General features: G+C 37.5%; 1 protein-coding gene across 1 annotated transcript in view; it reads right to left on the reverse strand.

The window, feature by feature from the left end:
- EFHB (EF-hand domain family member B) overlaps window positions 1-20,251 on the reverse strand; it is a 47,940-nt gene that overhangs the window by 16,305 nt on the left and 11,384 nt on the right. The window contains exons 2-8 of the mRNA XM_058553764.1: window positions 14,729-14,791; window positions 14,128-14,271; window positions 13,214-13,394; window positions 11,090-11,200; window positions 7,572-7,701; window positions 2,569-2,652; window positions 1,928-1,995 (exon numbers count right to left, since the gene is read on the reverse strand). Of these exons, the coding sequence (XP_058409747.1) occupies window positions 1,928-1,995; window positions 2,569-2,652; window positions 7,572-7,701; window positions 11,090-11,200; window positions 13,214-13,394; window positions 14,128-14,271; window positions 14,729-14,791 (781 nt within the window). The remainder of the gene's footprint in view (window positions 1-1,927; window positions 1,996-2,568; window positions 2,653-7,571; window positions 7,702-11,089; window positions 11,201-13,213; window positions 13,395-14,127; window positions 14,272-14,728; window positions 14,792-20,251) is intronic.

Genomic DNA, 20,251 nt, shown 5'->3' on the forward strand with positions numbered 1-20,251 from the left:
TCTGCTTTGGTGCGTTCTGGAAGTGGGCACTGCCCTTGCATTCTTCCTGGAGGCATCTTACCATAACCAGTAACTCCAGGCCCTAGGAAGGAGTCATTCTTTGGGCAGCTGCCTTCATTTCCCTAAGCAAGGGTAAGGGAGAAATCCAGGCCCAGTAAAGAAACCAATATGTCCCTGAAAGCAGGCAGACCCTGAAGCTTTCCAGAGAACAGATGCTATTAGTAACCCCAATAAGAGTCTCAAAGGTGAGAACTTAGAGTTAATCTGTGTCCATCCATGAGCTCCAGAAAAAGTCCAGAGAGGATTTACAGTCCTGTTTCACAGTTACGCTAAGCAGTACCAAGACTGGTACTGATACTTACATATTTTTTAAATTATTAATGTCAGTGTTCTTCCTTTTCATTTTATAACACTTTTATCATTCAATTTACAAGAATAATGTTAATCAACTATTAGGAAATTTGTCAATGTTGTCAAATTGTCAAAATGACAAACTGTGTGTTGGATCCATCGATTCATGCTATAAATATTGGTGAAAAATGTACTGGGTGCTAGACCCCAAGGATCCAACAGACAGCAAGACAGAGCACCCACCAGCATGAAGCCTGCCCTCGAGTAGGCAGAGTTTACCAGAATAACCTACTTGTTTTTCAGACTAATGATGGGTTTCCTAAATCATCCTTTACCCCCTCCTACAGGTTTGAAGAGCCTCCAAGATGGAGAGGCATCCATTAAACATATAACAGTTTAGGGCCGGCCCCGTGGCTTAGCAGTTAAGCGCGCGCGCTCCGCTGCTGGCAGCCGGGGTTCGGATCCCGGGTGCGCACCGACGCACCGCTTCTCTGGCCATGCTGAGGCCGCGTCCCACATACAGCAACTAGAAGGATGTGCAGCTATGACATACAACTATCTACTGGGGCTTTGTGGGGGAAAAAAACAATAAATAAATAAAATCTTTAAAAAAAAAAAACATATAACAGTTCATCTAAAAACAGAACCAAAATATCATCTCCTAATGTGGAAATTTATGATGCTCTAAAACACCATGTTGTATAAACTCAATAAATATTTATTTTATTTGTCAGTGAGTAGATTTCAGCTAAAGCATTTTCAGTAGTGGTTCTTAAACTTTAGTGTACATAAGAACCTACTGAATCACAATATGTGGGCATGGGTCCCAGGAACCTGCGTATTTAACAAACTCCCTGGGTGATTTTAAAGCAGGTAGACTACAGACTATATTTTAAAAACCACTGATATACAACCCAATCCTAATAAGGTTTAGCATAGTTTTCCCTTTGGATGTCTGCTGTTTAGATTGCTTAGAAATAAAGACAAAATCCTGCTAAGTTTTTCTGCCACTTTATGGATTGATGGATTGATTGATTGATTAGCTGGTGGGAAGAGAGTGGTACTTAATTATGTGATCGTAGAGTATAGTGCTTTCTCAAACTTGAACGTGTCTACAATTCATCTGGAAATATTGTTAAAATGTAGTTTCTGATTCAGTAGGTCTGGGGTGAAGCCTGAGATTCTGCACTTCCAGGAAGCTTGCATGGGATACCAACACTGCCAGTCTGCAGACCACAATTTGAGTAATAAGGGCCTACGACATTATTTGAATTCATTAAAAAGCGGCTTCACTTCACTTTTGCTTGTTTAATGCAGGCCATATTTATTTTCTAAACAAAATTCTGAGCCTTAATTACACTTAAGGTATTCATTACAAGGGCTTTAAACTGTACCTATTTCAAACATAATATGAAAAACTTTTTTCTCTCTTGTGCTACAAATTGTTCTCATTAATGTTAATGTAATATTTAAGCCTCTAAAATTAGAAGCTTTGAAAGAAGGAGATAGCGAACTTAACTGCATAACTTTGTGCGGATGTTTGTTTGTTCTTTAAGAGGAAAGTTTGCATATTTACCATACTCCTCAGGACGGAGACAAGCTCCAAATGTGTGGTCTGGGGGAACGTTCATTGTTTCCGCAATGCTATCAAAGAAAACAAATCCTTTAGTTAAAATACCCACACACGGCATCCCTGGAATTTAAAATATGTTTGCCATATGTTTTTAATAGCCTATATTTTGTCCTAAAACCAAACTATGAAGATCAAACAGAAGTTCTCCAACAGATCTTTTATCTAATCTTCCACTTGCATTAACAGTGGCTGAATATTTTCACTTGCTTCTGGTAGTCTAGATTTAAAAAGGAAAAACAGAACATATTCAAAGCAGAATTATAGAAGTATATATAGAGAGACAGAGACAGAGAAGGGAGAGAAAAATGCAACACAATAAGTTAAATTTCAGATATCCTAGAAATAAAGCTTTACACACAATTCTCCCTCCCTCTTCTCCAAAAGCCCTCTCCACCTTGGAGAACTCAGCACTTTCCTGGAATTCCAAGCTCTACAGAAGCTAATAGAGTTCCCTGATTAACACAAAAGGATGTTTCTTATTTAATAGATAGAATTTAATAGAATACAGACCAACATTGACCACAAGAGTACTTTTTTAATTCAATACAAAGACACTATCAATTCGAAGTTAATCATCAACTTACGGATCTAAAACTCTTCCAAGTTTATGCTGAAACTTTTCTTTGAAATCATCAACTTTCTTGGATACAATCTTAGCTCCTCTTTTCCTATAAAATTAGAAAATTGTCAAGATCTATATTACCTAAAGTGTTCTTGGCTGCCAAATATACATATGGTGAGGAATACTATAGTATCATTTGGGCCATCAAAAAATAAATTCAGTTTCAAAAGAAATTCTATACTAAAAAGAAAGCTTTATGTGGTCACGCATCTATCATTTATATTCTATTATAGAGACAATTTTATAATAGAAGATAAAATTTTGATTAAAGAATAAGACAAAGAGACTCAAAAATTTTTTCAGTAAACAAAACCAAAGTGTTAATATCATTATGTGTTAACTCCTAAAATTATAAAAGAAAATTAAGCATCAAATAAATAAATAACCAAAGGATATAAACAGATAATTCACATCTAGTAGGCAAATATATGGAGAAGTTGTAATACTGTCTAGCAATAAAAGAAACGTAAAATAAAATAACAGCAAAATGCCACTTTTAACATAGTACATAAGCAAATATATATAGAGAGAAAGACAGAGAGAATATCCAACATTGGCAAAAACTATGGCAAAACACTTGTAGATTGCTAATGTAAATTGCTATAATCCTTTTGGAAATAATTTGGTAATATTCAAAAAGCATAAAAATGTTCATTCCTTTTTATCTATATCTGGGAACCAATCATAAGGAGATAATCCACATAATTAAAAATATGGAAAAGTTATATTTATAAAAATGTTTGTAGCCTCATTGACTATAATGGAAAAAAGAATCTAAATGTTCAATCATGGAGGGTGATTAAATTATGTCACATTAACAAGAATATACTCTGCCTACATTTTAAGTGTTGGCTATTAAGAATACACAACAATATAGAGTTATTTTATGTTAAGTGAAAAAGCAGGATATAAAATGGGATTGCACTCTGATTAAAGTTATGCAAAAATCTACACAGGAAGCCATGCTAGAAAGAAATACATTAAAAAGATAATAATGGTTGATTTAAGGTGACAGGATTATGGGTGATTTTATTTTGCCAATTTTCTGTAATATAATTTCATTACTTCTATCATTGAGATTAAATGAGTAAGATTCCTTTTGAGAACTGTAAAATTACAATACTACTATTTAATAATATTAAAATCAATAAATTATTGTTTCGCTAAGACTAAAAACAATGAACATTAAATTCTTAAACTCCATTTGCTTTTAAAACTACTTCCTGTACTATAGAAATATCGAGCTGAGTAAATTTCTGGAGAAGAGTGACACTCTGTGGAGAAACAAAAGATGAAATATAAAGTCATTCATCTCTTATTTCTTCATTTACTTCCCATTAGTTCAAAAAGGAAAAAAAAAAAGAACAATATGGGTAAAGTCAGAATAAATCAATGGCAGTTTAAGGGACATAATTTGAACAAATAAAGTTGACAATCTGAAAACCAGCTCCAAGGGGCATAATTAGGAATATACAGGGATTACAAGGGTAAGGATTTTAAGTCATGGGGCCTACTCTTTTCAGTCAAAAAGTGCCTGGATTCGCAAGCGGTTAAGTGCGCGCGCTCCGCTGCGGCGGCCCGGGGTTCGCTGGTTCGGATCCCGGGCGCGCACCGACGCACTGCTTGGCAAGCCATGCTGTGGCGGCGTCCCATATAAAGTGGAGGAAGATGGGCACAGATGTTAGCCCAGGGCCGTCTTCCTCAGCAAAAAAAGAGGAGGATTGGCGGATGTTAGCACAGAGCTGATCTCCTCACAAAAAAAAAAAAAAAAAAGTGCCTGGATTATGTTTCTGGGAGAAGTAGGAAGTATCTATGAGTAGCCATGTGTGTCAGACTATAGATAACTGTAAAATCATTACACAGCCTCACAGCATTCACTAACCAACTCAGAATAAAGTCCTTTGTGTACCACTGTATTTTTTTATTTAGACACACACACACACACGTGCACATGGTTCTAACTGATTCTTCAAACCAAAGGTTATAAACAGAATATAGATAAAGGTAGTTTTTACAGAGGAAATATACCCCTTAAAAGCTAAGAGTAAAACAAATTTACATTAAAATAGTGCATATAACATTGAGATGCCTTAAAATGTAAACAAACATGCTTAACTCCAAGTTTATAACAGAAATTACACAAGAATGAAGTAGTGAATTCTTTTTAAAATCTGACAAACCAAAGGAATAAAGAATCTCTCTATTGTTTTAGCAATAATTTTCCAATTAAGATTCAAAATACAAAAAGTACTATCAAATAAAACATTGTTTCATGAAGGATGTTTCCTTGGGGATAGAGACAAGTTGGAGGAAAATGAACCCTGCCTATTGCCTGCTTTTATAAATTCAATGTATTTTTTTAATTGAGATATAATTGACATATAGCATTGTATTAGTTTTAGGTGTACCGAGTGTATTTTTCTATGACTATCCCAAATCATTGGTAAATATGTCCTTATTAATGACCCAAAGGCTCTGCTCTTGGGATGTTCTTAAGTACCAGATTGTTGTTAATGTGTTTATTTCATACCTTTTATAAATTGATAGCACGTTCATATTTTTAAGCTTTCAAAAGTGGATAAGCCATATTTGTCATCTTCCTATAAGTAGCAATTTCTATATTTAATTATAAATATCTATAATCCTTAAATATTTCAATCATTTGTTCATGTTTCCCTTTACGTAACACCTTAATAATGATAAATTAATGAATATTTGTTGTATGAGCTCTTCTATATCTTAAAGAAAACTCTCATATGGGTTTACTATAATACTGTAAGAATTTCCTTTGTGTTTGTGTTTTACCATTATCGTTTTGAATAATTCAAGTATCAAAAACTCATGAAAAAGGAGTGGAAGAGGAATGGAAATCAGTATTTCAGGCCTGTGATCAGAGAATCAAGTGCCTATACACCTGGTATGGTGGTTAAGGGCAGCCTGTGGAGCCACACCGCCTGGGTTTCATCCCTACTCTCAGCACTCCTTAGCTGCATGATCTTAGGCAAATGATTCAACTTCTCTGTCCCTCAATTTCTTCATCTGTAAATGGAAAGGATAAAAATTATCGTATACCTACCTCATGGAGTTGTTGGTAGGATTAAATTAATAATATATAAAGCACTTAGCACTTTGCCTCTACAACTGAGAGCTGTTATCAAGGCACCAGACAGGCAATCGAGCGAGGCAGGTTGGGTGCCTGTGGGAATGCAAACTTTGTGTGCACGCTGGGGCCTATGGAAACTTGGAGGGCCAGTGTCTCCTTTAAAGAGGACAGAGGGCAAAATAAATCCACTCCCACCACTGATGTGCAGAAATGCAGGCCCAGAGCCGGCCCTGTGGCTTAGCGGTTAAGTGCGCGCACTCTGCTACTGGCGGCCCGGGTTCGGATCCCAGGCGTGCACTGACACACTTCTCCGGCCATGCTGAGACCACATCCCACATACAGCAACTAGAAGGATGTGCAACTATGACATACAACTATCTACTGGGGCTTTGGGGGAAAAAAAAAGGAGGAGGATTGGCAATAGACGTTAGCTCAGAGCCGGTCATCCTCAGCAAAAAGAGGAGGATTAGCACGGATGTTAGCTCAGGGCTGATCTTCCTAAAAAAAAAAAAAAAGAAAAAGAAATGCAGGCCCAATATATTAGTTTCCTGTGGTTGGTGTAACAAATTACCACAAACTGGTGGCTTAAAACAACAGAAATGTATTGTCTCAGTTCTGGAGGTTAGGAGTCTGAAATCAAGGTATCGGCAAAGCTGCATTCCTTCCAAAGGCTCTAAGGGAGAATCTATTCATTGCTTCTTCCAACATCTAGAGGCATTCTTTGCCCTTCCTTAGCTTGAGACCACATCACTCCAATCTCCTCCACCTTCATATCACCTTCTCCTCTGCTGTCTTCTCCTCTTTGGTCTCAAATCTTCCTCTGCCTTTCCCTTTTAAGGACACTTGTCATTGGATTTAGGGCCCACCCAGATAATCCAGAATGATCTCTTCATCTCAAGATCCTTAACTTAACTACATTTTCAAAGACCACTTTCCCACATAAGGTAACATTAATAAGTTCTGGGAATTAGAACATGGACATATCTTTTGGGTGGCCACCATTCAATCCACTACACTAGTGGATTTTTTATAAGTATAGTAGGAAATATGGATATTTACAAGTAATTTCCCAGCATTTAAGTGTTGCTTTGATATATATTATTAACGCTATTGTTATAACACTATAGAAATGAAAAACTAAAGAAACATTTTAATTTTCTAGGCAATTTGTCATCTATAGAATGAAAGTGTAAAAAGGTCACAGTTTGCAAGAGTTAAATCAAGATGCTCAGGTGCCCAAATAACTATTAAACAAAGCTGAATGATAAATGATAGGTTAATTATACATGACAAGAATGTCTTCATAGAGATTTGAAAGCCCATTATCTTTAAGAAACATAAATAGAGTTGATCCCATAGATTAAAAACATGCATATATGTTTTCAGATCTGCTCATAAAGACATGAAGTAACTTTACAATGATACACACACAAAACAGTATCGTGGTTATCTCTGGGGGAACTAGACAGTTTGGAAGACATATCACTATGTAGGTTTTTCCATTAATTATATGTTTGAACCATGCCAATGCATTATCTCTTCAAAAAATAAATTTAGTGCCGGCCCTGTGGCTTAGTGGTTAAGTGCGCGCGCTCCGCTGCTGGCGGCCCGGGTTCGGATCCCAGGCGCGCACCGACGCACCACTTCTCCGGCCATGCTAAGGCCGCGTCCCACATACAGCAACTAGAAGGATGTGCAGCTATGACCTACAACTATCTACTGGGGCTTCGGGGGAACAATAAAATAAAAATAAATAATTTAAATAAATAAATAAATAAATAAATTTAATAAATAAACTTTTCTTTAAGTCCATATGCCACACATTTAACACTTGTTCCAGGACACAATATAATCAAACTTACATTTGTAGTTCATGGAGCCAATATAAAGTTTTTGCCATGGTTCGTCCATCATTAAAATGTGGTGTTGGAACCCCATACAAGTTAAACCTATGAAAACTTGAAGGGTTATACTTTCGGTTCTTTGCTTCTCCTGTGGGAAAAAAAAGAAAGCTTCTGACTTAAGCAACACAAATAAACTTATCTTGCAAGAAGCACATTACGTTCTCATTGAAAATGAAAATGAGAGTGGGAAAAAGAATGAAACTGCAACAGTGCGAGGCATGGCACAGATTTGGCTGCAGATGACAGAAGCATTCTCCACCTGAGCTGGGAGACTGGTAGGACAGGAGCTCCCTGCATTAATACTTGGAAAGTAAGTAGGGAAATGATGTAGGAGAAAAGACAGATATAAATGATGAAAAGTGTAGGCCCCATTAATGTTACAGAATTCCGGAAGCGCAGGGGAGGTACTACAATGCTTTGGGACCCCAGCAGTCTTTTCCACTGTGCCCGGATTTGAGAGGTTGGTGTTTTGTACTTGTTCTCACTGAGATTTAGTGATATCAGCAGAACATTGCAACTCTCACATTTCATTATAATCACTTAGCTCATATTAGAAACATTCAAAGGGTGATTGAGGGCTGAGAATCCAACAGGGAGGTCTTTATATTTAAAATCTAATACTGTACCTTTTTCAAGTCATGAAGTGGTGTTAGTATTCTATTTCTAGGTAAGAAAGTAAGACTGAAACTACAGATCAGCTAAAAGCTTAAGAAATGATGGAGAAAAGATTTTCAGCCTCACTAGTAACCCAAATAATGTAAATATAAACAATAATGTGAAATCATAATTTGTCTCTCAGTTAAGTAAAAATAAAGAAGATTGGCAAAGCTCACTATTGGGGAGGATGTAGGGAAAAGGAAATTCTCGTACACTTGTGGGTGTGAGGGCAAATTGGGGCAGCTATTCAAGTGAATAAGAGTGAATATTCAAATGCTCAGAAATCTAGGAATAAATCCTAAGGAAATATATCACATTCACAAAGATATATAAACAATATATTTTCATAATGCTGAAAAATACAATATAGATGCTGACATGAAATACAACCAAGATATTTCATAAAATGGGGGAGAAAAGCAAATAAAAAAAAGTATATAGAGTAGGGAACAAAACACACATATATACTCATATATGAATGTGCAAAGAAAAACATCTATGAAAGTATCATCTGTGAAAGATTGGGAATTGTGGGAGATTTTCTTTGTATTTTATATATTTCTATGTAACTGCATTTTATGAAAGAAATATCTATTACTTTAGTAATGATTAAAATTGAGTATACTTAAAAGATGTTGCAGATATATATTTATTGTTTTTGAATGGTGTCCTTGCATATTATTTTAAGTAAATATTTTAAACGTATATAGCAGGTTCCCCAAAAGCACGGAGAGTATTATCCCATTTAACTAAAGACAGATGGCTCAGTGGACGGAGATTAGAAAGATGTTGAATATATCAACTGTAGTTAACTCTGGCTAATGGGATTTCAAAAGATTACCTTTACTTTTTCATCCCTTTTCCTGATATTTAAATTCTCTACAATTATTATGTATTTTTATAATAAAAAATAAAGCTACTTGCATTATGAGAAAAAAATGACAATATTAAAAAGATTGGATTCTATGACTTTTCAAGAAGCCAATGAAACTTCTGTAAAAATCAGCAAATGCTGGTAATTTCAGTCATTTTATAGTCCATTAGAGCTCTTGTAAATGTAAAAAAAATCTACACCCATTTTCCTCCAACTGCTAAATGCATGTAAGATATCTCATTATAGGTTGTCTATATATGTGTTCATTGCTATAGTTCCTTTCTAAAACAATTAAAAGACATTGGATTAGATTGTGTAACAGATGCTAAACTTTTTCAAAAAATGAATAAAATATTTTCCCAAGAGAGGGAGGGAGAGAAGGAGGAGTAAAGGAAGGGAGGACCAGAAAGAGGAAAGGAAGAAAGGGAGGGAGCAAGCCAGGGAAGACGAGATGGCAGAGATATGGAGAGAAGCCAAGGTTGTGAGAAGGAACGTGGTGACCTGTGACCGAGTGGGTAGAAGCAGTGGCAACCTGACAACCTGAACGGGAGGGCAGAGACAATCTCAGGACTGGGATCATGTTAGAGAGTATAGGGAACCAGCAGAGACTGGCCATGAAAGAAGAGAATGGCAGATTCCAGACAGTGGAGCAATGGGCATAGGAGACAAGCCCCAGCTATGAGAAGAAATTTAGGAGGAAGAGCGTAGAGAGGGAGTATGGTGCAAGAGGGTTGTGGAAGAGAAAAAGTAAAGAAACAAAGAGGAAGCGAGGGAGAGAGGGGCCTTGCACTGCAGTAAAGGACCAGTCTTGCTTCTAGCTAATGAAGATTGAGGTCATAAATCATGCAATCCATCGGCTTTCTCAGGACATGTATTAGAGTCTAATTCTCAATCCTTTATTATATTAAGACTCTACTTAGCATCAACACGTCAACAGTTAAGTTGTATTTTACAGCACTATAAATATCTAATGCCTTTTAGTTGTGCTATAGTGTAATTCTAGTAATAGGCTACTATTATACAAGATCACTTAATAACAATAATAATAATAATAATAATAGTTATTGAGCCCTTACTATGAACCAGGCACTATGCTAAGCATTTTGCAGGCACTCAGTTAATCCTCACAATATTATTATCTCCATTTAAGAGATTAGAATAGATGATGATAGGATAAGTAAAATATCCAATGTCTAAACATTAGTAAATGGATGAGCTAGGATTTGAACCTGATCTATCTGTCTCAAAAATTTGTGCACTTGACCGTTACCCAATATTCCTCATATAAAGCTAAGCACTTAGAATAATACTGACATTTGAATAAGAATAGTATTTTTAAGCCTAAAACTACTAAAATGAGATAAGACTAACACTTAATATTTCTTAGCTGTTTTTTCATTTTAACGATACATATATTTCTACATTTTATCTACAAAATGCAGGGCCGGCCCCGTGGCTTAGTGGTTAAATGCACATGCTCCGCTACTGGTGGCCCAGGTTCGGATCCTGGGCGCGCACCGACGCACCGCTTCTCTGGCCATGCTGAGGCCGCGTCCCACATACAGCAACTAGAAGGATGTGCAACTGTGACATACAACTATCTACTGGGGCTTTGGGGAAAAAAAAAAGGAGGAAGATTGGCAATAGATGTTAGCTCAGAGCCAGTCTTCCTCAGCAAAAAGAGGAGGATTAGCACGGATGTTAGCTCAGGGCTGATCTTCCTCACACACACACAGACACACACAAACAAACAAACAAACAAAATGCATAAGTGTATGTGTTCCCAGCTATCAGGGTTTATGACCTTATGAATAATAAGTTATTATTTATTGATCATCTATTATATGCCAGGTATTTAACTATATGCACATTATCTCCTTTATTCCTCTTCACAAATCTGAGAGTCCTACATCCTCATGCCTATTTTATACCAGAGGACACCTACCCACATAATAATCATTGTGAGAAACAACATACAGATCATGTCCTTCCTTTCCTTCTTTAAACACTTCTTCATAGGATTTTGGTGGATTCACCACATCTCTAGCAGATAATTCTGAAGGAAGAATTAATGAAATCAGTTTTAAGGTATTATTCATCTATTTATAACATATTTAAATTGACTAGAACAAATGACAAATGCTGATTACATAGGCTACACAGGCATCCTGGGAGAACACAAAGCCAACATAAATGAAGATTTATCAAGAAAGACAGGATATAGCCTAGATGTCACTGTCCTAGGGACCCCCACTTGACCTGGCTCACTCCCAGAATTCTGAAGAATATCAGAACTCTGTATTGGTTAACCGTTTAGGTTGTTCTGAGCCATAGTCCAAGCCTGGTTAAATTCCTGATTCTGAGAATCTCAGGACAATTTTGATATTAGCTTGCTCCAGACTTCCCAAGATGATCTAAGCAAATTTGAATTACAAATCAGTTTCAGAAACCTAATGCCTTGTGGTGCCTTAGTGCAAATTTTCACAGCTGTAGACCGAAGCACACATCCTGAGTCTGTTTTGATCTGAATATCCATCTTCAAAGTGGCCAAAGTGCAGGGAAATCACTGGAATCAGGGAGAAATTCTTCCTACTGGTCCCAAATCTAGAGCTTTAAGATGTTTGTTTAACAGCTGTTTTCCCATGACTGGTGGTCCCCAGTTTTGTATACAGTGAATTATTTAGTTTTTATTGTTTTATTTAATAATTTTTAAATATAATTCCATTTACAATTTCACTCTTTCCTGTCAACCTAACAACATAGATTAAGATGTTTTCTTCCTTTTGGACTTTCTGCCAAGAACTGGGATCTGTAAACAAACAGTTAAGAATACCAGAAGGTGGTCCTACTCAAAATAATCCTATAAAGCAGCACTTCTTTTGATATATGAAGCATTACACCTATTAATACACATATACATTTTTTGGAACATTCTTTCTATTATATATTTAAATGAGGTACACTTAGTACTTTCCATATTAAATAGACTAATCCCAGATAGCAGTTATGATATAACTACTATAATACTATAATGCCATGTCTACATAAATACAATTTTTTAATCTTATTAAAAAGAAAGAAAAGATATTTTATCTGTTCTAAAACACATTTTTTCACGTTTCAAATTTTAACAAATTTTAACTTTAGATCTGATACAATAAAGTACAACTGCAGATTTTGCATTCCAAGAGAGGCATAATTTATCTCCAGAGTGGATGTTACTATGTTAAGGAAAATAATCTAATGGGCCTTCTGGTAAAAAAAAAAAGATAAAGTTCCCAGAGCAGAGCCTTAATGGATGCACAGGGACAAAGAGAGAACCGAATTTCTCTGCAGGATAGAGAGATGGAATTTGAGGTCTCCTGTGTTAAGACCCCTGGGGAAAGGAGGTAAGAGACCTGAAAAGGGCAGTAAGAGATAAATGTGAGAAAGGTATAAAGAAAAACCCCCAACAACGTGGCAGGAGGCTGGGGCTTCAGAAGAAATAATGGCCTGTGACCAATTCCATTATAAGCTGTTGTTTGTTGAAAGATGTGCTCCACTCCCTCTCAAAATGAGAAGGAAAGTGTGCTCTACACACCGCCTGTGTTTGGTTAATACGCGAGTAGACTTCGTGGATGCGCATGAAGGGAGTGCAGTGCACAGCATTTACCAAACTTATTTGCTCCATGGTCTATTTTATGAAACAGAGTTTCATAAAGACGTAAGAGTTATGAACACATCAGAGGCATTGGTGGAAATAAAACACGCAAATGGACTTCCAGGGAGAAAGGACTGCAGCCTTCACAGCTGGCCCTAACGTCAACTTTCCCAAGTCTCCTTCCTGTCTTTATACCATCTCTTCCATGCTCACTGATCTCCACTCCGAAACCTGAATTTTTACTGCCTTGACACACATAAAATCTAAGAATTCTGAGTCTGAGAGTAACTTTCTTGCTATGATCCCATCTTTCACTCTTGAAGCATCATTTACACCACCACCAAACACCATACCAATGGGATATTTAGCCCCATTTTCTAAGAAAACTTACCTCCCCACCCACTCTCCACCCCTTATTTTTTTTACTACCTTTGATGACTGCTGTCCCAAATGTGGTATTGAGTACATCCAAGCCTTTGGGTAATCCTGGCGTTTGATCATGAGATTTTCCTAATGGTGCCCGTTGATTGCTAAAATATACTGATTCTTTTTTATCTTTAATTTTCTGTTGAAACGTTGTAATAGGCTGTGGGTTTATCAATACTTTTGCCTAAAGAAATCACACAAAGCACAGATGTAACAACAAAAACAGTAAAAATCTGAAAACTGAAATTCTAATCAATAGCTGGGGAGAAGAGAATATGATTGTGGAAAAACATTTCATTATCATTGCCTTTGCGCACCTTCAAATGAACTGTCAGAATTGGGGCTATGAAGCTTAAACATGCCTAAACATGAATTTTCAACAAGGTTAAAAGGTTTCAATGTGGCTAAAAGGTTTATGAGGGGAGCTCCCCAGTTACTCAACTCAAATATTCCAGAGAAGTGGGAATGTCAAGCACAAGAACCATGTGATTTCCACAAGTTCTCTCCAGATATGTAGATAAGGCCTTAAGAATCTAAACTGGCCATTCCATCAATGCAGATAACGGTCAGGCCCCACCTCCACTCAAGGTATATAAAAGCTCTCTGCGGTGCCTCTAGACAATATCACCCAGTCTTTGTCCTCTTTGTACCTAACAAAGCCGGATCGCATTTGTCTTCACTGTGAGAAAGTAGAGTGCAATTTGGCTTTTTTTTGTCTGATGGGAGAATATATAGTTTGTGGCTCAAACCACTAATTTCTCTACACTCTCTTGACTGTTGCTTTTTGTTTTTTTTTTTCACTGCTCGAGATTAAGAGTGAGAAGGAGATTGGAACTAATGATTTCACTAATACCTCATTTGTGCATTTTCACCTCAGTAAATTAATAATGTACAAGGAAAAAAAAAAAAGAAGTTACCGGTATTGAAATTTTAGATCTTATTCCATGTGTCAAAGAAGGTGCAATTTTGGCATCATTTGCTCTGCCATAAAATACCCTTTCGGCTCCAGCAGGTGGATATCTGAAGTTGAAAAATTTTTTTGCCTCAGGTGGAGTAATTAACTACAAACAGTGAGACAAGAAAATAGAATTATTAAGTGTAGTTTTCTAAATATTAGCAGGACTGATATATACCAATCAATGAACAGCCTTCATTGCATGAGTGTAGTAAGTACATGAGGAACTACAGCTCTGAATAATGAAACTGCCTAAAACGTATTTTTTTCTGGAAATAAACAACATATTTTAAAAGTTATATTTAGAAAACAATCAGGAAGTATCCAGGTTAGAAGGCATAACATAAATGACCATTTCCTGTTGAAATAAATGGAATCTCCGGTAGTTTTGGAGAGCTGGAAATTGTAAGCCTGGAATTTTTACTTCTTTGGACAAACTCAATAGAAGGCCTCAAAATACAGTAAAGAATCCAACTGACCACATTCAATTTATACAACTTTCATAAGGAATATTGAGGGTTGTCTATTTTATGTTCATACAAATGCATATTGAAAATGCTCACCCTGGGAAGTTTTTCAGTCAAGCAGTCTGCAACTCTGTATCCAATTGGAATAACTTTCCCTGCCTAAGAAAAAAAAAACGCAATAGTTGGTCATTGTCAGGGTAAAGGGGGATTATTGTGAAGAACAGAATTTACTTCAAATTTGGCCTCTGCTTCTAATGCTGCAAAGTTACTTTCAACTACTTAACACAATTAAGAAAAAAAGTAAGAACAAATAGCAGATCAAAAGCAATCCTGATATAAACACTAAATGCCAAATGTATATAAGTATACCTTTATACAGCACTAGGATTGCCAGCAATCCAGCCAATTACAGGAGCTCTGTGACATGCTGAGGGATTCAACTTGCAGATGTAATCTTGTCATGGTTCACAGGTGAGTCATGGGAGTACGGCTGCATTCAAGCTTAACTCAAGATAAAAGTGTTAGGTGTTTCTGAGTGTGTGTGAGAGTGTCTGCGTGTGCGTGTATTCCCACTAACACCCTAACTTTCAGCATATGCAAACATGTCACTTCTTGCCAAATGTCTTCAGTGAAGGGCCCGAATCTCACTCGGCTTTGGTCGCTTAATTCTAACTTGGGTCTTATCTGTCCTGTCTGTGCCCAAGGCAAAGATTATAACTGTTCATTCCCAACAATGCACCTCTTATCTAGTTCCCCCTTATCATTTCAAGACAGCTGATAGTTATTTCTGCAAAGCACAAGTTTCTCTTTGAAAAAGCTGAGAGAAAGAAACTTCCCATAAAGAGTGTTCTGGGCCTCTGGAGGGGCCTGGGGGGAATCAGTGAGGACAGAGAAAAGCAGAGAGACTGAGAGTTGGGTGGATGGATGAATGTATAGATGTTGGCAGGGGGATGGATACATTTAGATAAATGGAGGGATGGCTGGATGAAAATATAGACAGATGGATATAGATGGGTAGGTGAAAGGTGTTTATTATGTTAAATGTTGAGTACAGAATTCCTCTTAGGGGGAGAACTATCAAGGTTTAAGAGAGTATCTTGATGGCATCTCTGTATATGAAAAAGGAAGCCCACAGATACGGCCAGACAGAGAAGTTAATTGCTGTGCTAAAAAATGGGAGATAATATGAACTATTGATGGGATAGACTAAGGAAGGAAGGATTAAAGGACATGATAGATAGATTGAGAAGAAAGTGAAAGGAGGGCAAGACCCAGCAACGAGGTGAGAGGCCAGGGGGCCCAAGATGAGAAACTGGCCAGCAAGAAGCAGCCCAGCCTTCAGGCCAAATCTTGAGTAAATTCTACTCACATAACTACATTATGTGTGGAGAACCTTGCGTAAAAAAAGAAAAGGCTGTGTTCTAACCTGGGCTGAAGCAGGGTGGAGAAAAGGGAGGAGAGATACAAGCGATTTGTAATTCAGCTGGAAATTGTTAAGAAATCTCAGAGATATCAGGGAACATAAAGTCTTTCTTGCTATGCCTGTTAGAGGAGCTCGAGCCATTCTTTTAAATATTCAATAGAAAGATGACCCCATAAGGCTGAAGAACATGGAGATACCAAGGCAGCTACTCTCTGGGTGATAGGTGGTTAGAGAGAGAAGGATGGATGAATTGATTGATGGATCAATCAGTCCGTGGCCTGACAGATAATTTTACTTGTCCCTCATCTGCTTCCCTTCCAAGTGTTTACAGTGGATATTCTAGGTTTCCATAATTGTAAATATTTTATTGGACAGAAATGCCCTTGGTATTCCTCATAGAGCTGCCCACAGTAAAAGGAATTTGATTGCAAATCAGCAGCTGTGATGAGGTTTTGATATCCTCATGCCATTTGATTGGGGACACAAAAATGAAAGCCATTATGTTGGATTTCTATCTACAGTGTCATAATATGTTTGACAAGTCTCCTCCACGCTACCCCAGTTATGGATCTCTTTATTACAGTTGTTCTCAAGGATGTGTGTTCATCAATTTGAGGTGTGAAGGGTAGCAGAATATGCCACTCCAAAATATGCCTCTTCGGCATAAGAATTATTTTGAGCTGATTATTTAAGAAACAGCAGATGCAAGAGAAGCTCTGAAAACAGAGTAGAAGCTACCCTTTTGTAAGGGACATTTATATTTTACAAAGGAAGTCATTTGTAAAGATGTCTACCTCTCTGAACCAGGAAGAAAAGGATGACTCCAAAACTCCAGAAACTCTTATCAGCGTGAGAAGGCACTGACTTAAATCTACATAACAAACCTTACCCTTGTTTACCATGCCTTCCCTGGTAACCTCCCATAACTGGCCTTCTCCTTCCCCCAAGATCTTTCTTTTGTCTTTAGCTAAAGACGGTATTTAAGGTGAGGGCGTGGGCCATCTTGGGGAGTTACTCAGTTTTCCTAGGTATCTCCCCTGCATACATGAGGTATATATGTTAAATACTTCCGTTTGTTTTTTTCTTGTTAATCTGTCTTTTATGATGGGGATGTCTGAGCCAGGAACTCAGAAGGGTAGATGGAAAATTATTTTTCCTTCCCTAAAGTTTCTCCACTGATTCCCACAATATAAACACGCTCTTTTTTTCAGTCTACACTTTGAATCTGGCTATCCCAAACATACTCTCCAAGTTTGGTGAAAATCTATAGTGTCATTTTTCATATGGTCCAGTAAGAGACAAACAGAATGAAATTGTGTTTTATTATAAAGATAAATTAAACACACTAAATATGCAGCAATAGGTAAATGGCTAAATAAATTATGGTACTGTCCAATGATATATTACTGCGGCACCATTGTAAATGATGTATACAAATCATTTTTAATGGTATAGGAAAATGTTCATGATATAATATGAATTAAAACAAAGAGGTAAATTTGCATCATACAAATATACATCTCTATAAGCAGTACGCCCAGAACACGCAGACAAAAAGTAATCACAAGATTACTTATGATTCTATTTCTGAGTGGTGGGATTACAAGTGACTTTTATTTTCTTCTTTGTATTATTCTTCTCAATATTTTCTACTATGCATTGCTTTATTAAGCAAAAGAAAGCAATAGTTATCAAAAAGTCTATAAACAACAGGAAACAGAAGGAAAAGCAAGAGCACTAGATACTAAGAATGATAACCAGGCATCTGCAGACCCATGACCGAATTTAGAAGCAGCTTTAATGGCCACCTTGAGTTCTACTTCCTGAACTCTAAAAGGTGGCCTAGGGTGATCCTACTGACCTCCCTCATCTGAGAAAGAGAATGATGATCTTCCCTGAGATGTTCTTTTGCCTCAGGGGCCTTTGGTGTTAGGATCCAGCCAAGAAACATAAACAAACATTAGGTGTAACCCACACCCCAACAAGCCGTAAAACACTCTCAGTACTGTGAACTCCTAGCAGGGACCTCTTCCTGCACCACCAGCAGTGGGCGGAGCTCCTTAGCGCTGTTTCCCGAACTTTAGTCCCATGAACACTTACAGTTAATAGATATATTTTAAAAAATTCTGCTGGCAAAAACTTGGGAAATGCTGGACCTTTAACATACTAATGTACATTTTAAATCTCAAAATGGAAGATCATTTAGTGATTTCCCATTAATTTGACCTTGGAGGCTTTGTTTTTTTGTGACACTAGACCAGCCTTGCATGAAAAAACCTATAGGAAAACCTAGCTGGAAGTTTCATTTCTCTAAGTATGTTTCTACTACTGACTTCATTTATAAAATAAAAGTCATATTTTCCAAGGTTGACAATCAAAGAAAAATCTCCATATAGGTAAGACAGTGGGTTTTTTATAACATAAATCTTGTCCCCTTTCTCTTTTTTTTTTTTAAGATTTTATTTATTTATTTTTTTCCCCAAAGCCCCAGTAGATAGTTGTATGTCATAGTTGCACATCGTTCTAGTTGCTGTATGTGGGATGCGGCCTCAGCGTGGCCAGAGAAGTGGTGCGTCGTCGGTGCGCACCCGGGATGGGAACCCGGGCCGCCAGCAGCGGGGCGCACGCACTTCACCGCTAAGCCACCGGCCCGGCCCTTGTCCCCTTTCTCTTAAAGATTTCTTCCCAGTTACCATCTCAACCACAGATTGGTTTTAGAGGAAGAAGAGCTGCCCCCTTAATTCTTGGGTTCAAACTTATATGAATTCCCCACAACATGACTAAGACCAGCCTGGAAAAAAACACTTCAACAATGGCTAGCAGATTATTTCAAAGGAGAGAGGGAGAAGAAGCTCAAGTCTCAAATCCAGGGAAGAAAAATGACACCAAATAATCTATTTTACAAGGTGTATGCATCTACATCTTTGTGGCTCCTGCAGCAAGGACTCCCTACCCGATTCGTCACTCACCTCCACATGGTATTGTTTTAGCACCCACCACCCAGAAGGACAAGCTGCTCCCTTAAGTTCAAGTCAAACATTTATACATGACAGATACCGCAAGAAGTCCATACGGCCGGATTCAAAAGTGTTAAAAGAATGAATGCCTGTTGCTATTTTCTTTCTTTCTTTCCTCTCTTTTTCAAAATTAATTTTTGTCTAAGTAATATACGTTCTTCATTTAAAAATCAAAGGGTTGTAATAAAAAACAGCATTTCTCTGACCCATTCATACCTAGTCCTGCTCTTTAGAGCCAAACGTCTTCTACATGTCCAGCTATTTCTTCTGGTATTTATCTTCACATTTCTATATAATACCCTTATAGTGCTATGTATTAATTAGTTTTAGACATTATCTACTGACTCCCTTTTTTTTTTTCTTTTTGTGAGGAAGATCAGCCCTGAGCTAACATCCAGGCCAATCCTCCTCTTTTCGCTGAGGAAGACTGGCCCTGAGCTAACATCCCTGCCGATCTTCCTCCACTTTATGTGGGATGCCGCCACAGCACGGCCTGACAAGCGGTGTATTGGCGTGTGCCCAGGATCCGAACACAGGCCGCCAGCAGCGGAGCGCACACACCTAACCGCTACACCACGGGGCCGGCCCCCCTGACTCCCTTTTATAGTCGAGAAGGCTATAGCTCTCTTACACCATCACTTCCCCTCCCCCATCCTCTCAGTAAGGTTACATCACAATTTTTGATAAAGCCAATAGTGTTTACATCATCATAATTAGATTACTGTTCGCTGCTGAACCAAGAAGGTGTATTATAAATACGTTGTTTTTTCCTAATCATTGCCTTTGGTTTGCTTTTTGTTTTTTAATGTGTCCATTTCTAAATTTTTCCAAGTGATGCAACTCATCTGTTGAACTTCAAAGGGTGTATTTTTTTCTACTATAAACTCCCTCCTACAGTCCTTCCTCTTCCTGCTTCCATCCCAGCTGGTTGCTCTTTAGGTCTGGTGCAGAGCTCTTGTCCTCAGAATGTTTCCTTTGCCATACTTTACAGTTGGATTGCCCGTTCCTTGAATTCCATCTATTTCTCCTTTTGGGTTTATGCTCCCACTTCACTGAGGTAAACTCTTTAGTCATTTCCTAAGAAAGAATGCATAAAAAGCCAATTTTTGATTCCTTGAATCCTTGAAAATGTCCTTATTGCATGCTTACATTTGGTTAATAGTTTGGCTAGTTACAGAA

Source organism: Diceros bicornis, chromosome 2 (assembly GCF_020826845.1).
Source record: "Diceros bicornis minor isolate mBicDic1 chromosome 2, mDicBic1.mat.cur, whole genome shotgun sequence".
Classification (NCBI taxonomy): Eukaryota; Metazoa; Chordata; class Mammalia; order Perissodactyla; family Rhinocerotidae; genus Diceros; species Diceros bicornis.